A 16,684-nucleotide genomic window follows, 5' to 3' on the forward strand; every position below is an offset into this window, starting at 1 on the left:
AATATTATAAGGGAAATTAAATAAGTAATCACTCTAAACAAAATTTTAAAAGAAAAATATCATTTTTTTAGGTTTTTAAAAATGACAATTTCCTTCCCAAATGTTTCAGAACTTTTTTTAAAGAAAACTTTTTACTTTACTTACCTCTGAAACATCAATTTCAAATTGTTTAATATTACTGTTTTTCAATCAAATATTTGATTTTAAATCTTAGTATCGTATATACTTTACATTTTATATTTTGTTATATTTTAATAAAAAATTTATTTTGTTTTAAATTCCGAATTCATCAAACTTTTAAAATTTCAGAGGTTATTTTTCTCGAACTCCCAAATTGAAATCCAAAACGTACAATTTTATTAGAATTACCGATTTTAAATTTGATTGTTATTTTGCTAAAAAAAAACATTTGTTAGTTATTTTTATTTTTGCTAAAAAATATAATTTTCTTTAAATTCAGGGTTAGCTTACTCGATTTTTCATAGATTTTTCATATATGTACTAATATTTCTTGATCGTTCCAAAGGGAGGAATCGAAGAAAGCTTCACCATACTCGCATCAAATCCTCAATCAACTTTCTTCTCTACGTCCCCTTCTACCTGGTGACTCTGCAAGCGCCCGTTTCTTTGCAGTTTTAGTGCTATTTCCCTCTGAAGAACATCCGTACAGCAATCCCAGTTTACGACAACAAGAAATTAGGGTTCATATTCCATTTGAAAACAAGGTTCGTTTCTATAATTTCACGTTTCCATTTGATGTAGGGTTTCTTCTTTTAGTGTACAGTTCCGAACTTTCTGATGGAATTACCAGGAATAAAATGTCATTGAGAAAGAATTACAGATTAGGGTTAGTAAAACATACGAGCTCATTAGGTAGAAAGAGGACTGATTTTGAACGAAATTGATATCGATTCTATAGATGCCTATTTGCCCACATACATGTCAAAGAACAACTAGGCAACAAACTATCCATTTGATTATTGCAGTTCATATCTATCAAAGAAAAACTAACAATATCTGGATTTTATTGTGTTTCTTTAAAAGTTAGGGTTTATGTATAGATTTAGGAGTTACGTTCAGAAGTAGTAATATCTTTTCAAGTGGTAATCAAATTGATCAATGTATGATATGTTGTTGGAGACTTGTCTGTTTCTTCTGATCTTGATTTCAAATTGTATGTAATGAATCAGGTAGTGCACCTATCTTCTTGAGTTTGAGTAGTAAGAAAAAAAAGAAGCAATGGCAGAAAGAAAGGTGTTGAACAAATACTACCCCCCGGATTTTGATCCGGCTAAAATCCCAAGGAGACGGATGCCCAAAAATCAACAAATCAAAGTGAGAATGATGCTTCCAATGAGCATTCGATGCAGCACATGTGGAAACTACATATACAAAGGAACAAAATTCAATTCACGCAAAGAAGACGTAATAGGAGAGGTAAGCCATTATGATTTATGATAAACAGTTAAACACACAATGTGATTTATTTATAACTTATACCTAAATAACACTCACTTCTTTCTTACTTACTATGCAGACATATTTAGGAATTCAAATATTCAGATTCTATTTTAAGTGCACGAAATGTTCAGCTGAAATCACCATGAAAACAGACCCACAAAACTCAGATTATGTTGTCGAGTCTGGAGCTGCAAGAAATTTCGAGCCATGGCGTGCAGAAGATGAGGTGGGTTTTATTTATTTATTTATAATTTTGATGTTAATAAGTAATACCCTGTATTTATAAATCATATGGTTTCTTATTTTTATAAAAATATTTGCATTTCTTTAGGTGGTAGACGAGGAGCAAAGGAAACGAGATGCTGAAGAGATGGGAGATGCGATGAAATCATTGGAGAATAGAACACTTGATTCAAAAAGAGAGATGGATATTCTTTCTGCACTTGATGAAATGAAGTCCATGAAGGTTCTTTTTTTCTTTTTTTTTTTAATAAATTATTGTTTAATCATTTTAAAATTTATTTTGGATTCTGAAAATTGAAATTTTGTGTTTGTTTTGCAGTCGCGACACGCGACTGTGAGTGTAGATGCAATGCTTGAAGCCTTGCAGAGATCCGCTCCTGTACAAGAAGAGGATGAGGACAAGCTTGAAGAAGCGGATGAAGCTCTAATTAAATCCATTTTCAAGGTTAGTATGATTTTAAAATAGCAACATACTTTATTTACTTTTAACTTTTTCGATAAATTCTTAGTCAAATTTATAAGACTTTTTTATTGAATATAACTCAGGGATCAAACGAATATGTTCGTAGAATTGATGATGCTGAGCTGGATGATGACGATGACATCACTCTTTTAAACAACAGTGAAACTTCACAAGGTGGTTCTAAGGTATGCTGATAATTGATATGGTCTTTTCATATTGCATAACAAAAGGTTTTTATGGGGATTAATGATATATGACAGTTTTTTTTTTTTAAACTTTTTTCTTTATGATGCAGAAACAGAAGGTTTCGGATTCCCCAACAGATTACTTAACAAAAACAAGTAGTACTAAAAAAGGTCAGTTTACTTAAAAGTAACAGTAACTATTACTTTTGAAATAGAAAGTAAATTTTTTTGTTAAGATAATGATTTATATATTATTTTTATTGCAGAAGATGCAAAGGGTTCTGGGAGTTTTGTTTTGAAGTCTGCGACAGTGAAGTTTTCTGTAGTGAAGAAGGAGAAATCACAAGCAAATGAAGAAAAGAAGAAAGAAGATGATAAAGCAACAACTACAAGTAATGTGTTACTGTTGTGCCAACAGTATGACAGTGATGAAGAAGAGGAATAATCTTTATGCCAATATTATAAAAGCATAGGCAAACCATCATCAAGAATGTTGTATTTGTTATAATTCAAAGCTTCTGAGATTTTGATGTTATTTTTATATAAATATGGACAATATTACACAAATGGTTCCTGTGGATAATGTCATAACAAACGGAATGTCTTATTGGTTCACTCTAAATGTCAAAACAAAGATATATAAAAGTAGGAAACACATCATAGGCTAAGAGGAGTGGTACACTTCTAACACCTTGCCAAGCGTGCCATCTCATTTTTGACCATTTAATACCGAATTTTAGCATTTGGTAAAAGTGGTAATATTCCTAGCACTTTATTTTTTTTATTTTCTTTATCTAATTTAATTTAATTATTTTATTTTAATATATTTTGCTTACAAATATTAAACACATTTTATTTTTTTAAATTACAAACAATTAATATAATATAAACTATATTGGGATAAAAATGAGATTTATTAATAAAAAAAGATTAGTAAAAAGTTGAATTTTTATTAAATTGAGGTAAAAATCGGATTTACTAATAAAAAGGTGGGGGCTTATATTATCTTCCCCCCTAGGGAGTGCTAGGAGGTGGTATGCATTTGTACTTAGCAAGTTTAGCGAAGCTCTTAACATCTTCATTCCTCTTAGGTTGGAGGGTGTGGCTGTGGTTGGGACCGCGGTTTGTGCCACTTGCACCGCGCACACCGCTCCCAAACTGCGGTCTGGTGTGGTTTGGGCCGCACTGCGGCTGGAGAGTACCGCATCACGTGATTGGTAGGTTTGATATTTGACCGTTGAATGCTTTTGCGTCGTTATTTTGTTTATTTTTTTATTTTTATTTTCTTTTTGCCTTTTTTTCCTATATATACATATACACTTCATTTTTATTAACCACAATACAACCTCTTCTCTCTCAAATCTTTTAAATAACAATCACCAATCTCTCTCAAAAATGTCATATTCTTCATCTTCTGAAAAATTTTAGACTATTTTTGATGCCGCTGTTGTGTTTGCTTTAGTTATTTTATTTGTGTTTTTTTTAAGTTTCTAGGATTATTTTAATGTCTTGTGTGTTTTTCGTTTTTTTTTTTCTTTTTTTTAATGCAATGTAATGTTTTTTGAATTTTCAATGTAATGTTATTTTTAATTTTCAAGTAATGAAAAATTATGTTTTTTATTAAAAAAGAAGTTTTAATTAAAATAGCTAAAAAAACAAAAAGAAAAAAGAAAATAGAAGTGTGGCAAGAAATCACCTAATGTGAGTCGGATCACTTAGTCATGCTTCATAATTGGAAAAACGAGCACCATGGAAATACATGCCACTTAGCTAAAGGAAGATGATGGAGAGTTGACCGAAATGTGCACTAAATACTTTTCGAGAGATCTCCTCCAAATCACTGGTATGGCTATCGAAATCGTGAGCATTAGCATGTAGGTTCTAGATCCAAGTGGTAGTTTCAGGGCCTTTAGCTATTGTTCTTGACAAATGACGCTTATGTGTCGGGGGAGGGAGTGCAGTTTTGGTGGCACCACTCCCTCCAACCTTAGCCTTATGACTATGTGAAACACCTCGTTATTTTTCTAGTCAATAAAAGTCAAACCCCATTTTTAATAAAATTTCAAATTTTATTTATTTCGCTAAGTTCATAAGGGATAAAATATGTTTTAAATTATATAAATAATGCTTATATAAGTATTTTTATTTTAGGATAAAAATACATTTAAAAATCAAAAACTTGTCTTTTGGAACCGAGAACCTCAGACCGAAAACCTACCCCACCGAAATCAGACCTCGGACAGCAAACCCTTTTCGACCGAGAACCCTCTTTCCGGCCGAAAACTCAACCGCAATATATATTCATCCCCGAAAAATAAGTCATTTTCTCACTATTTCACTCGAAAACACTCACATTTTTCTCTCAAGTATCATCCAAGAACATTCATACCTTCAAGAAAAATCCTTCAAATCTTCATAAATTTCGCCAAGAACACTCTACAAATCTTCAAGCTGGCCGAAAACACCTTCTTGACCGAGAGCACCTTAGAATCGAGAACGTGGTCCTTGGTTGAGGATTTAGGACAGAAATCAAGGATTTCGGTGGAGCCTTGACCGAAAACCCTCCTCAGCACTTCATACCATTTTCGGTAATATTTACAAGAAATTCCCTACATAAATCAAGTGTTGTCTAACACTTTAATTTATTATTTCACTAATTTAAATACGATTACGTGTTTAAATAATATTAGGATACCGTTCGTTTACATGCGCTAGCCCGAGGATCATCCCTACAGTTCCGATATCTAGACTCTAACACGTACTAGATGTGAGTTCATATCCCTACGTTATCACTATTTTCAATGTTTTAGGGGAGAGTACAAGTAAAACACAAGGACTTTTGTGTTAATATACAAACTGGTTTATTGCTACATTTTAACAAAATATGTTCATATATATATATATATATATATATATATATATATATATATATATATATATATATATATATATATATATATATATATATATATATATATATATATATATAAAGAAGGTTCAAAAGACTTAGAATTGGAAACTCCGCCCTAAATCCTGTTCCTTGTTTGGTTGTGGGTTTAGAATAAAATTACTTCTTCGACTGTCTTTTCACCCTTGATATTATATATATATATATATATATATATATATATATATATATATATATATATATATATATATATATATATATATATATATATAACTTATTGTTTACCCTTTTGTAACATGCCGAACAAGAGAGAATTTTATACAAATCTTTTATCATTACCTTATACACACTAATATCTTACAAAGGTTTTCAACTTTTCATCTGATTACAGAACATACATTCAAACTATAATAGTTATAGTTTGAGAAATACTACACTATTTTACATACTCAAAGAACACTATACAAAAACAAGTATATAAACTATAATAGGTATAGTTTATGGAACTCTACTCTAATTCACTAATTCACACTACTAAATAATTATTTACATTACAAAGTACATTATTATAAGGTAATACAAACAGTTCCAGTACAAGAGAACACTACGACACTACACATAAACTAGTTAATACAGGGTTGTGAGACACTACTTCGAGGTACCCATCAGGGTACAGTACTAAGACCTATATATATTATAACCAGAGTCTCCTGGAGGGAGAGCGTGAATTTGTGTATAGATCTATACGAGACTGACAATCCCGCACATGAGCTGCTTGCAACAGCTAGGCCGGCAGGCCTGCGATAACAAATGTCATAACATTCCGACACCTGAAGAACGTCGTAGAGGCCACTAGTCATATCAAACATGGTTATATGAAACTCACAATAGTATCAACGAAAGTATTAGTTTACATGATTAACACTACTTCAAAGTTTTATTTTAAATAATGAAACTACATCACACTACTCTATATTACAGTACACTACTTTACACTACGACTGGTGGATTCCAAGCACTCATACAATATGGTTTTCATACAAACACTACTACGATCACTACTACAAATACTACTACATTACACTACTTTTCTAGTACATAGTACACTAGTACACTAGCACAACATACAATTTCAAGAAACATTCATGACAAGGTTTTGTTTATTAATAAGACTATGGTTTACTATTACAAAGTACAACTCATTATTTCAAAGCACATCTCACTATTTCAGAATACAGTAACTACACGCATTTTGGACTTAAGGTCTAAGTCTACATTTCATTCCCTAAAAGAAAATATTGGATTTTCTGGAAGTACACTATAACATTTTTCAAGGAACAAAGACAAGTTTTCCATCTCATAACTATACTTATGAACTCACCAAATTAAATGTTGATACACTTTCAAAATCACTTGTATTCCGAGGGAACCAGTAGACAGTTACACCCACATGGTTTTGAGAAGACGGAGCTTTATAGAGTCGCGTCTTTTATACATTTTGTTATAAACTTTTGATGTCATACAAACTATGCTATGAACAGATGTAAATACTATATTTTTCAAATGTAATGGTTGTGTTTACCTTGATTACTATTATACAATTGTTGTGATACTGTACATGACGTCCTCCGCCCCCAAACGTTTCTGCGGTTCCGATTTGGAGGGTGTGACACTATGTGTATTAAAACCAACATTACTCACCTTAGTTATTATGTCAGTGGTTATTGAAATACCTATTTTAGGCTTCTACAAAGTCAATTAAGATCTTCTATATTAATTAACGTCTTTTATCCCTTTCACATGATTTGGATTAATAACGATAATCATATTAACATATTATTAAATGAGAAAGGAGAAATGGAATTTGATGCCTCACAAGCTTTCATTTGGAGATTTGGATCTAGATTCACCAGGTTCTTCAAGGATTTGCTTCCATTTTCACCAAATTTCTCTCAAAATCATATCTCCTCTCTCCCCTCGACATTATAATTTCTCATTTAAACTAAGTTGACATTCCATGTCCTCCCCTCCTCTCTCCCCGCCATCTATTTTAACCTTAAATGCTAAAGTTCTTACAGGTTAATGAACTTACCTAAGTGTCATTCTTTAATGCTCACTTTCGAAGCTTTAAACTTCAAACTTTCATCTAACGATAAATTAAATTAACTTTGAAAAATTTAAATCTATTATTATATTGATTTTAATTATTTTTATTTAAATAAAATTTAAAATCTAACATTTTTACGAGGAATTTCACTTAAGGATGAAAACTTACAGATCCAAATTATGGTTGTTATGGTTGTAATTCATTAAGAGCATCTAGGTCAAAAATATTACCACCTCACTATTTTATTTTTATTGATCTCTAATAAATTGTTTCTCGAATGGCTAAACTTTTTATAACTTTTTTTTTTATTTTTAAATTTAACTATTTTATCATTATCTATCTAAAATGTTATATAAAACCTCTTCGTTTAACCAATCGTTTTTTAAACACATCATATTTCAATATAAGCATTCATTCACGTACAAACGATTTACACATTACTATAATTTATATTTATATATATTTTAAATATGTTTGTTTATAAATTCTAGATAAATAATAAATAAATCAAAGTAAATCAAAAAGGATAAAATGAAATATTATTAAAGAGAAATTGATTAATTGTTCAAACCTTTAAACTATATTGACCATTCAATATTATTGAGTGGTCATTAAAAAATAGCAAAAAAGTAATGCACTTTAACGGTGTTTAGTTATTTTTACCATTTAACTAAATAGTAATAAGATATTAAAAAACCCAATGCTCTGATTTCTATGTCTTGCACTTTCTTGACAGTTCCTTGAATCATGTCCAGCTATTTGCTGCTACATGAGCATGACATCAGATAAATTCTCTTTCTTAGATTTATAAGGACCAAAAGCTTTGTTCTTAACCCCATTACACACATGATTAATTAAATCTGTTTAGATTCCCCTAAATGATTCAGAATTATACCAATTACTTAACATGATGGAACACGGTGCAATGGTCTGTGTAATCACAAACATATTGGTCATAATTTGCAAAAGAAAAAAAAATCAATATAATGAATAAACTATTATTCACAATTGATATTCGTTACGGTAAATACAGTATAATGCTTTAAACTCGGAATTATGAATACAATATAATGCTTTACACTCGGAGCACGTAATTCATAGACAAACCTAACTTGAGTAACTTCTTAGTGAAATCATAAAAACATCTATATACATGTATACCAAAGGTGAATAATGATTCATAATTAATTTATCCAAATAATAAAAATGATTCAAACAACATATACATGTATACATTAACCATAAGAACAAAAGTTGTGTTATGATTGGGATTATTTATGAAGAGATAGAAGAAAGATTCTACTACTTTAAATGAACCAAATAAACGATATATATATATATATATATATATATATATATATATATATATATATATATATATATATATATATATATATATAAGAAAGATTCATTCTACTACGTGAAATGATATATATATATATATATATATATATATATATATATATATATATATATAAAGCAAGAAAACATATGAAAAGGGTTGTGCATGTTGTACAGCTACAAGTTTGAAAGAATAAAATTAGCTGGCACATGGGCCCCATAACCTCAATCAGGCGAATCAAATTCAGCACTTTTAGGCTAATAAGAAGATGCACTTGCACTGTGTCCTTTTGCAATATTCATCTTGTCTTCTAAGATGGTAAACAAACGTGTTTGAATGCTGAAGTGAATGGTTCCAAGGTCTTAATGGTTAACAAAATGTGAGAATGCTTAACCTTTCTTTCAAAGGCTTCTGAAAGGTGATCTCATAAAGTCTTAATGAGATCACCTTTAACTTAAGAGGGATAAGTGTTTCAGCTTAAAGAGGTGTCTTGTGGGTGAAGGATGCATCTTTTGAAAGAATAATAATTGAATTATTTGGATAGTAATACAAATGGGCGTTGTTGTGGTGTGACTTTAGGTATCAAATAAAAGAATGATATAACATTGCAACTTTAGGAGATTAACATACATGAGAACGAAAAAATGGTTAATAAATAACAATTTATAAACTTAAGGACCTCGAATCAAATCGATTGTTATGTTATCTGCGTCGGCTATCACCTTCACTGGTATCAGAATCTCTATCGCCAGATTTTTTATCGTTTAATCTACTACTATTTTCCACCCTATAATCACGATTCGAACGTGAAGATTCTCTTCTTTCCTGCAAATCAAGGGAAGAAATTAAATAAATAAACATAACATTTTTTTTTTGTCCATCGCTAATCATGACAAATATATGTAACATGGGAAGAGTTCCTCCATTTGTCATTCAGTCACTTTTTTTGTCCATAAATAATCATTAAGTCATCCATAAGATTCCTCTTTTTTGTAATCTACTAAAGAGGTGTTGCTTATTGCTTTGGTGTTTCTTTTTTTACTTGGATCTTTTTATTTTATTTGCCACTAAGGTATTTGTCTGGATAAAGTCTTGTATACATAAATTATGTTTCTTTATTACAGTATATTTTTTCAGAATGAATAAACGAGACAAAATGACCATTTGACCCTTCATTTAAAAATAATACAAAAGCAAGTGTTCATAATCTCAATGATCATGATTAACGAGACAAAATGACTAATTTACCCATCCTTTATAAATAATTCAGCAAGCTTATAATAATATAGGGCCTTGACTTACAGTGGGAAAGAGCAGGTCATCAGCTTCAAGCATGTGAAGTACGTGTCCCATTTTAGGCCTTTTTTGTGCATCCGGATCTACACACCGAAGTGCCACCAAAAGTATTCGTTTTAACGCTTTTGAAGATGGCATCTCGGTCAACTTCGGGTCAACCACCTCATCAGATTTACGGTTTCCCACCATTGTCTTCAACCACTCCACTAAATTCACCTGTAATCATTCAAACTGTTAAGGAGAAAAAAAAAATTTAAACCAAGAAGTTAGTTGATGTAAGGGCACCAACCATTTACACATTTGCCCTTCTTTTTCCCTACCAACTACCTCTCAACTTAAAAATTGATGAAAGCTGTTTGTCGCAATGTAAGGGCAAAATGGTCATTTAATTTCATTCAGATGGTTTACTAACCTCTCCTTGTGGTCGACCATAATCAACAGGATTTCTCCCAGTGATCAACTCCATAATAAGTATTCCAAAGCTATACACATCACTCTTTTCAGTCAACATACCCGTGCAAGCATACTCTGGTGCAACATACCTAAACAGAAAAAAACAAACAAACAAACTCATACAATTCAATTTCAAGAATAAAGATTCATATCCTAAAAATATTTAAACAACATATAAAAAAACATACCCAAAAGTTCCCATCACACGAGTTGTCACGTAACTTGTATCCGAACCCAAAAGCTTTGCAAGGCCAAAGTCAGAAACTTTAGGGTTCCATTGACGATCAAGTAATATATTGCTGGATTTGATGTCCCTATGAACTACCTTTGGTTCAAGCCCTTCGTGAAGATATGCCAAACTGGGTAAAAAAACAAAAAGTTGGATTTTCAAGAAATTTTATGCTAATAAATTTGGTTATAAGTTATATATAACATACCCCTTAGCAGTTCCTTGAACAATATTCATACGAACACTCCATGTTAAAGGGCTAACATCTCCAACATCCCCATGAAGCCACTGGTCCAAATTCCCGTTATCTACATATTCATAGACTAGCATCCTGGAAAAAAAGATAATCTGATGATGATAGATTCTTGATGAAGATAAATAGCAACTGAGATGTATATGATTGATTACCTGTAGGCTCCTTCTACACAATATCCTAACAAGCGAACAAGATTCTTGTGTCTGACACGCCCAATTGCTTCTACCTCTACTTTGAACTCCCTTTCAGCTTGACCCCTGGTAAGGTATTTCATCATTAAAATGGTGATCAACCAACAGATGGAACAATCCATAAGTAACAAATTTTGGTTATAAGATAAGAGAAGGGTTGAAATTGAACTCAAATTTTGTATGGGTAGAAGAAACATGGATTTGAATAAAGACTCCGTTGTTCTATGATTCGATTCAGGTCTTGATTTTGATAACAACTTTGGATACGAGCGAATTGTGTTCTCATACACATAGAGTTTCGAATAACATCAATTCGCACAAAACTCTAACATCACAAATTGTGAGTATTGATGAAAATAAGAATTAGGTTAAGGATAACTTGCAAAAAGTTTTTCTTTGGCGTTATAGTTGATTGAAGTATTGAACATTTGAATTTAGAAATACGAGCATAATTTACCTGTTATTCAATAAGTTCTTCACGGCCACGCGAGTATTATCCCCTAAAATACCGCTATACACTATACCATAGCCTCCTTCACCGATCACATTCTCATCTGCCAATCCATTTGTAGCCGCCTCCAGCTCCCGGAGCGTATACCACCGCCCCCATCCTAAATGCGATACCTGCGGCAACGAAGAACCGCCATTACCACCACCATACGACGCCGTGTCGTTACTCGTAGCCCTACTCTCACCGCTTGATTGCCGGTCGGAGAAAACGACACGGTGTTCCGACTTCCCTATATCGATTTGGATCTCCGGCACTGACATACGGTGATCCACCGCAGCAGACGATTCGTGAGGGACGATCTCTTGTATTTCTTTCGATACTGCAGGGGTTAGGGTTTGTTCATTTTTCTTAGTCGAGTGAGAGTGTCGACGTCGAGAGGTGATGCAAACGGAGATGAGGAAAAGTACGAGGACTATGATAACTCCGACGAAGATCCCGACGACAACCCATAGCCGGAGACCGAATATAGAGGTATGTTTTGAGAGCTCGCTGTTCATGAATGCTTTATCGTATATCGACATTGTGGTCTTAGAGAAAGGGAAATTAGGGAGAGAAGCTGAGGAACATGTGTAAGCGAGCTGGACTCCACTGAGTGTTAGTTTAGCCGGGAAAGGAGCAGTGTAACCGGCGATGGTTTATGAAGTTTCCGGCGAGGGTGTGTATGTGTGAGAGATAAAGAAAGAAGGAGGAGAGAGAAAGTCTACTCTTAAATGAGTAAGCTGTGCTGGTTTCCAATACTTGTCCAGGTAAGGACTTAAGGTTTGGTCAGATTACAAAAAACTAAAAATGACTCATAATTTATAAATAAATTTCAGAAAATTACCATTTAGTTCGGTACGTTGTACATGTTCCAGATTGATAGATATTGCTTTGACCGATTAAAGTTGTCTAATAATGTTGTTACGTGATTATAATCATATGATTTCATATAAGTAATTGATTTTGAGGATTTTAAAATTGTTTTTGGGTAAAATCAAGTATGATCATAAAATTGTTATTATTTATTATTTTTTATGTAATATTTTACGAATCCTAAAAATCTTTTTTGAATTATTTTTTGTTAAATGATGTATTTGCATGAATGGTCCCTATGGTTTGGGGTAATTTGCGTGCTTGGTCTCTAACTTATTTTTTTAACGCGGAAAGTCCCTACTGTTTGTTATTGTTACGCGTTTGATCCCTACTGTTTGTTTTTGTTACGCGATTGATCTATGTCTTACTTAAAAAGACTTTTATTTAAATAGGAAAAAATAGTGGGATAGATAACATAAGGTGAGGGGGGTTGGGGTCGGGGTGTGTTTATTTAAATATTTTAAAAAATCAATGGAAAAATAGTTTTTTTTAGGTAAGATAGGGACCAAATGTGTAACAAAAACAAACAGTAGGGATCTTCCGAATTAAAAAACTAAGGTAGGAACCAAACACGCAAATTACCCTAAACCATATGATCATATATATTTTCAGACTTTTGGTATAACGATATCAAGAATTGGCGGATAGATGCCCTTGACCAAATGTTGATGAGTCAAATTCTCTTTTAGACGAAATATGTTGATTTAGAAGAAGAGTAATAAACATGTGTACAAACCGTTATAAAAAAAGGTTATAGTGATCATATACTTATGAATGCACCTCACAAGATCTTAACCATTTTATTCATGAATTATTTAAACATATTAACCAACCCAAACTTCATTTATAAAACATTAAAAGCTATGTCATTATTTCAGATACTGTTGTTTGAGTGTAAAAACATGTTATTATAACAATGATTAGCCACGAATCATAGCCAACCCTTATTTAGATGATAACCAACCCTTATTTGGATGATTAACACTGAAAATCCTTATATCAAGAAGGAATCAATTGATATTGTCTCCCCTTAATTTTTTATAATTGTAACCGTGTTTAGCTATTTTTGAAATATAACTGTACATTAAAAACTTTTGTTCCCATGTTTTTATAAATTTATAATAGAACCATATAACTCTTACTTTTTTTTTTTATTTTTTATTTTTTTCAAATCTCTACCGGGCCTTATTTATTTGGGCTTCCTATTTTGCTTTTTCTACATCTCCATTGGGCTACAAACATAGTGGTCCAGTGGCCTTTCACACATAATAAGTTAACTAGAGGAGAATTAGTTGTTTCTTTTCGTGTTGTGTTTATTTTTTTTCCTTATTTGAAGTTGTGGCAAACGATAGAACACAAAATGCATTAAACATAGAAACGTATTAGAAGTAGGGATGTTTGTCGTCGGGGAGGTTTTTGACATTTTTTTTGAGATTTTGAATAAGGGTTTCATATTTCTTTTGCATTTCGTGCATGGTCTTCAGCAGTTTTGCGCTCTCATAGTTGTTGTCGAACAGGAGTTGCTGCATCTTTAGGTATCCACATGAATTGAGACATGTTCATAATTCCGGCGTCATCTGTTCATGATTCCCAGAAATCCACCGGCATAGAGTTCAGCTCCTGTTGTTGATGGTCTGAAAGTGAATAAAATAGAGAGAAATTACAACCAATCAAATAAAAAAACACAAATCCAATCAACATTCAAAGAATGAAAAAAGTAACAAATCTTTAAATTATTAAAATCGAACTGAATTTGATAACTGTTAAGCCGTTTTTAAAATTTACAGGTATGCACTGCAGTAAATATGTTGAGATACACAACCTATTTAACTGATTATTAGATTTGAAAAAAAGGCAATCGTGGTCCAATTTTTCTTCGAATGCAATCATTAAATTTCTAAAACTCAACTAACAATTTATTACGTGGTATTCACCCGATTAATAATCCTAAAACAAACATAAATAAATTTTAAGCGGGAAATGGTAGGAAACTTTAAGTACATTGTTGAATGCATGTAACCATTTTTAAGAATGAAATATCAGAAATGTCATTTTGACTAAAATGAACTCAAAATATTAAATTTTATTGGAAATGAGTGAGCCGAATACAGGAAACCAAATAAGTTACTATGAATTGATTTTTTTTTTGTAAGAATCTAAAATAAATCAAACTTCCCTCACTTTTAATTCCTTGTATTAGCATCCTAATGTTGGCCATTGAAAACCACTATAAGGTTGCATGGGTATAAGAAAAAAATCCATGCCCGATGTGAGCAAATATTAGGGACGAAATGGTATGAATGTTGCAAAATGGTACCAAAACAAAGTCATGTTATTTGGTAATGATCCTAAAACAAACTCAAAAAATTAAGCTTTGTTGGAAATGTGTTACCCGAAGTCAAAACTGGAGTTTTGAAAGAGAGTAACCAACTTTTCCAGCTTGGTAACAATTCTCATCTTACAAAATGAAACCCAAAAAAAATCTAGAAAAAAGAAGAATTGGATCCTACCTCTGCTTCGTCCTAATTTCCTAACTAGGCGTAATAACTATCGATCCATAAATCCTTAAGCATTTAGATTGTCAACTACGACATCCAGGTTTGAGCATGTGTCAGTCGGACCATAATAAAACTTAGTTGCACATTCTAGGTCTAGTTGTGGGTCGGCCACATTACTAACTGTAACAGACCGGATTCCCAGGTATCTTATTGTTTTGTTTTTTTGGTGTTTTGAGAGGGGACTCGGCGAGTTGGAGCTCAGACTCGCCGAGTAGGGTCGCGATTCTGGACGCGGGATTCGTCTGGACTCGGCGAGTCCAGGATATGGACTCGGCGAGTCCACGATGTTTAATGAAACCCTAATTTCTCGGGTTTGGGACCTATTTAAAGGGCCTTATGGTCGTCATTTGCACCCAACAGTCCATAGAGAGAAACCCTAGAGTGCTTTAGCGATTTGAGAGAGAAAGGAAGCATTTCTTGACATTTGTGTGTTGTTTAGCAAAGAAGAGGGAGGCTCTAGCCAAGAGGAGGCAAAGGGGACTGCTATTCGGTGGATTTGAAGCTTAGCCCTTCAATCTAAAGGTATGATTTCGGCTCATCTCCTGTTTTGTGAAGTATAATTGATTTTAGGGTTTCTTGTGACCTTGTTGAGTTGATTGGACGGCCAAATAGTCCCTTGCTAGTGATGAGACTTCGGATCTGGATCCATAGAGGTCCAGAGAGCCTCATTCATCAAGCTTTATATAGAACAATGGAGGTTATGACCTTGAGTAGTGAGATTTGTTGATGATTCTTCATATATGGTCAAATAAAGGTTGTTTATGCATAAAGTCTGGAGCTTTACGTGGTGAATCACTCTAGGAAGGCCAGATCTATGAATTGTTGGAATAGATCTGACCTTAGAAGCAAGTTTGAGTGATTGCATGGCATGGACTCGCCGAGTCCGATGAGCAGACTCGGCGAGTAGCTTGAAGACTGCCTTGGACCAACCAGTGAGTGGTCCAGTCGAGTCATGGATTGACCCAGTGAGTCAGGGCGAGTTAGAGAGGGTTGTCAAGTGGTCTGAGTCGAGCTGGGACTCGCCGAGTCGTTCTTGAGACTCGGCGAGTTGAGTCGGGGTGGCCCCGCGATTCTTCCAGGTGGAACTCGTCGATTCAGGGGGAGTACTCGACGTGTAAGAAGGGAATCCTAGAGAGTTGGTGAAAACGTCTAGACTCGCCGAGTTGCCCTCGTGCACTCGCCGAGTCCGGTCAAAGTTGACCGTTGACCATTGACCAGAGTTGACCTGTGTTGACTTCTTAGGGGTAGTCAACCTTAGAGATAAAAAGTGTTAATTAGAGACATATGATGTTATAGGAGGATTATAGCTCGGAGGATCGGGCACGAGGGATTCAGGAATTTGTGAGTCATCGAGATCCGCGAGGTGAGTCTTCTCACCATACTTTACCTTGAGTAGGTAATCAGAGTTATGTGTTAGTGTATGTATGTTATGTGTTGTACTGCATTATTTCTATGTGATTTATGCTGTGCATGATTACAGAGTTGGAACCGGAAGGTTCCTAGAGTTAGAACCCGAGGGTTCACAGAGTTGGGTGCACGGACCCATAGAGTTATAGCCTCGAGTGGCTAATATGTGTTTATGTGGTATTTTGGGGAACTCACTAAGCTTTGTGCTTACAGTGTTGATGT

The 16,684-nt window shown here is 33.3% G+C and overlaps 2 protein-coding genes across 2 annotated transcripts; one reads left to right on the plus strand and one right to left on the minus strand.

The window, feature by feature from the left end:
* Nucleotides 1-480: 480 nt before the first annotated feature.
* Nucleotides 481-2,967, plus strand: LOC111894615 (uncharacterized). Its single transcript, XM_023890696.3, has 8 exons — nucleotides 481-725; nucleotides 1,191-1,437; nucleotides 1,538-1,687; nucleotides 1,793-1,927; nucleotides 2,024-2,149; nucleotides 2,251-2,352; nucleotides 2,463-2,523; nucleotides 2,619-2,967. The coding sequence occupies exons 2-8, from the start codon at nucleotides 1,240-1,242 to the stop codon at nucleotides 2,795-2,797; spliced, it is 951 nt and encodes a 316-aa protein (XP_023746464.1). The 5' UTR covers nucleotides 481-725; nucleotides 1,191-1,239; the 3' UTR covers nucleotides 2,798-2,967.
* A 6,316-nt stretch (nucleotides 2,968-9,283) lies between these two features.
* Nucleotides 9,284-12,408, minus strand: LOC111894602 (probable serine/threonine-protein kinase At1g01540). Its single transcript, XM_023890681.3, has 7 exons — nucleotides 11,592-12,408; nucleotides 11,096-11,200; nucleotides 10,896-11,018; nucleotides 10,647-10,817; nucleotides 10,418-10,547; nucleotides 10,012-10,221; nucleotides 9,284-9,534 (listed from the first exon to the last, which is right to left on the minus strand). Exons 1-7 carry the CDS (start codon nucleotides 12,164-12,166, stop codon nucleotides 9,412-9,414), a joined length of 1,437 nt encoding a protein of 478 aa, XP_023746449.1. The 5' UTR covers nucleotides 12,167-12,408; the 3' UTR covers nucleotides 9,284-9,411.
* Between the last annotated feature and the right edge of the window lie 4,276 nt (nucleotides 12,409-16,684).

Source organism: Lactuca sativa, chromosome 7 (genome assembly GCF_002870075.4).
Source record: "Lactuca sativa cultivar Salinas chromosome 7, Lsat_Salinas_v11, whole genome shotgun sequence".
NCBI lineage: Eukaryota > Viridiplantae > Streptophyta > Magnoliopsida > Asterales > Asteraceae > Lactuca > Lactuca sativa.